The sequence below is a fragment of the Lynx canadensis genome, chromosome A3, assembly GCF_007474595.2.
Source record: "Lynx canadensis isolate LIC74 chromosome A3, mLynCan4.pri.v2, whole genome shotgun sequence".
In the NCBI taxonomy this organism is placed as follows: domain Eukaryota; kingdom Metazoa; phylum Chordata; class Mammalia; order Carnivora; family Felidae; genus Lynx; species Lynx canadensis.
Genome location: NC_044305.1, coordinates 100981490 through 100982857, shown reverse-complemented (window position 1 = coordinate 100982857; position 1368 = coordinate 100981490). Strand labels below are relative to the sequence as shown.

At 47.6% G+C, this 1368-nt stretch overlaps 1 protein-coding gene across 1 annotated transcript; it reads left to right on the top strand.

The window, feature by feature from the left end:
* Positions 1-256: 256 nt before the first annotated feature.
* On the top strand, positions 257-895 carry LOC115511266 (lysine-rich coiled-coil protein 1-like). Its single transcript, XM_030311805.1, has one exon. It carries the CDS (start codon positions 257-259, stop codon positions 893-895), a length of 639 nt encoding a protein of 212 aa, XP_030167665.1.
* Positions 896-1368: the final 473 nt, after the last annotated feature.

The following is a 1368-nucleotide window of genomic DNA, read 5'->3' as shown; positions in this document are numbered from 1 at the left end:
GTATTTGTCGTATATGAGCATAACATAATCTCCGCTAGAAATTTGAAAGCTCGATCTTTTCAAGGACAAAGAACACATTTGTAGCAAAAGAATGCATTTAACAGAAAGTTATTCCTCTATCTTCCTTAGCAGAGATTCGTCCATAGTCAACAGAATGGAAAATTCTAGGATCTATGACTCTTTTCAACCTGAACTTGAGGATTATGTTAGAAAGCAGAAAGCCAGAGGATTACAGCCAGAGGTTTGCTTTAGAAAGATGACAGAAAACTCTGCGTGCAGAGAAAGGGGACACGCTCCACCCCAACCTCTAGTGGGGGAGTGGAGACTCCCCTTCAGGAGGTCCCACGCCTTCCCCAGTTCCCACAAAAGGCAGAGAACAGTGGGCAACCAGTTACCCCCGGGGTCTGACCTACATCACCCCAGACAAAGACTGGAATCTCTAAACCACTATCAGAAAAAACACGACCATTTCTTCAAGAACCTGTGGCTTCCGAGCCCACCTGTGCAAGGAAAGCCCCCCGACCCCCATGCTGCACAACGCAGAGAAGATACCAGCCGCCTGCGGGAGGAGGGTTACACCAGAGCCTATCAGGCTGGAGATCAAGATCGAGGCCAGGGAAGGTCCAGGGAGGAGGATGGCAGAGGAGGACGCAGCAAGGAGAAGCAGGTAGAGGGGAAGACGAAGCACGGCGAGGATGGAGATTCCCACAAAAAGAACAAGAAAAAGGCCAAGGTGCAGCCAGTCAGCACAGAGAAGCGCAAACACAGAAAGAATAGCAACCAGGACACCACAAAGGAGGGAAGGAGGTCCCAGAGAGAGAAGAAGCAACCGGGCAAAGAAAGCACGCAGGAGAGGGACTTGTGGGATGAAGCTATCCTCGGCAGCTGTTACTGATGTTGGGGATTTGGGGCCCCGATATGAAATGACTTGAAGCTGTAAGAAAGGCTGGATTCAATGACATTGAAGCAATTCAGTGGCCACCACCTCGAAGAAAATGAAACTTGATCCCCACCTCAGACTCTGTTAAGATATAAAACCCAGATGGCTTAATGATGTAAATGTACAAGCTAAAATATAAAACGATGAGGGGCACCTGGGTGGCTCAGTCAGTGGAGCATCTGATTCTTGATTTCAGCTCAGGTCATGATCCCAGGGTCATGGGATCGAGCCCCAGTGTCAAGCTCTGCTCTAGTCTTAGACCCTGCTTGGGATTTTTTCTCCCTCTCCCTCTGCCCCTCTCCCCTGCTTGCTCTCTCTCTCTCTTTCTCTCTAAAATAGAAATAAATTTAAAAATTTAAACTATTAGAAGAAAGCATAGGAAAATTATTTTTAATCTTGGAGTGTGAATGGTCTTCCTGAATGAGACA

Excerpts from the sequence above, each read along its gene's own strand:
- LOC115511266 (XM_030311805.1), top strand. The coding sequence starts at position 257 with ATGACAGAAAACTCTGCGTGCAGAGAAAGGGGACACGCTCCACCCCAA.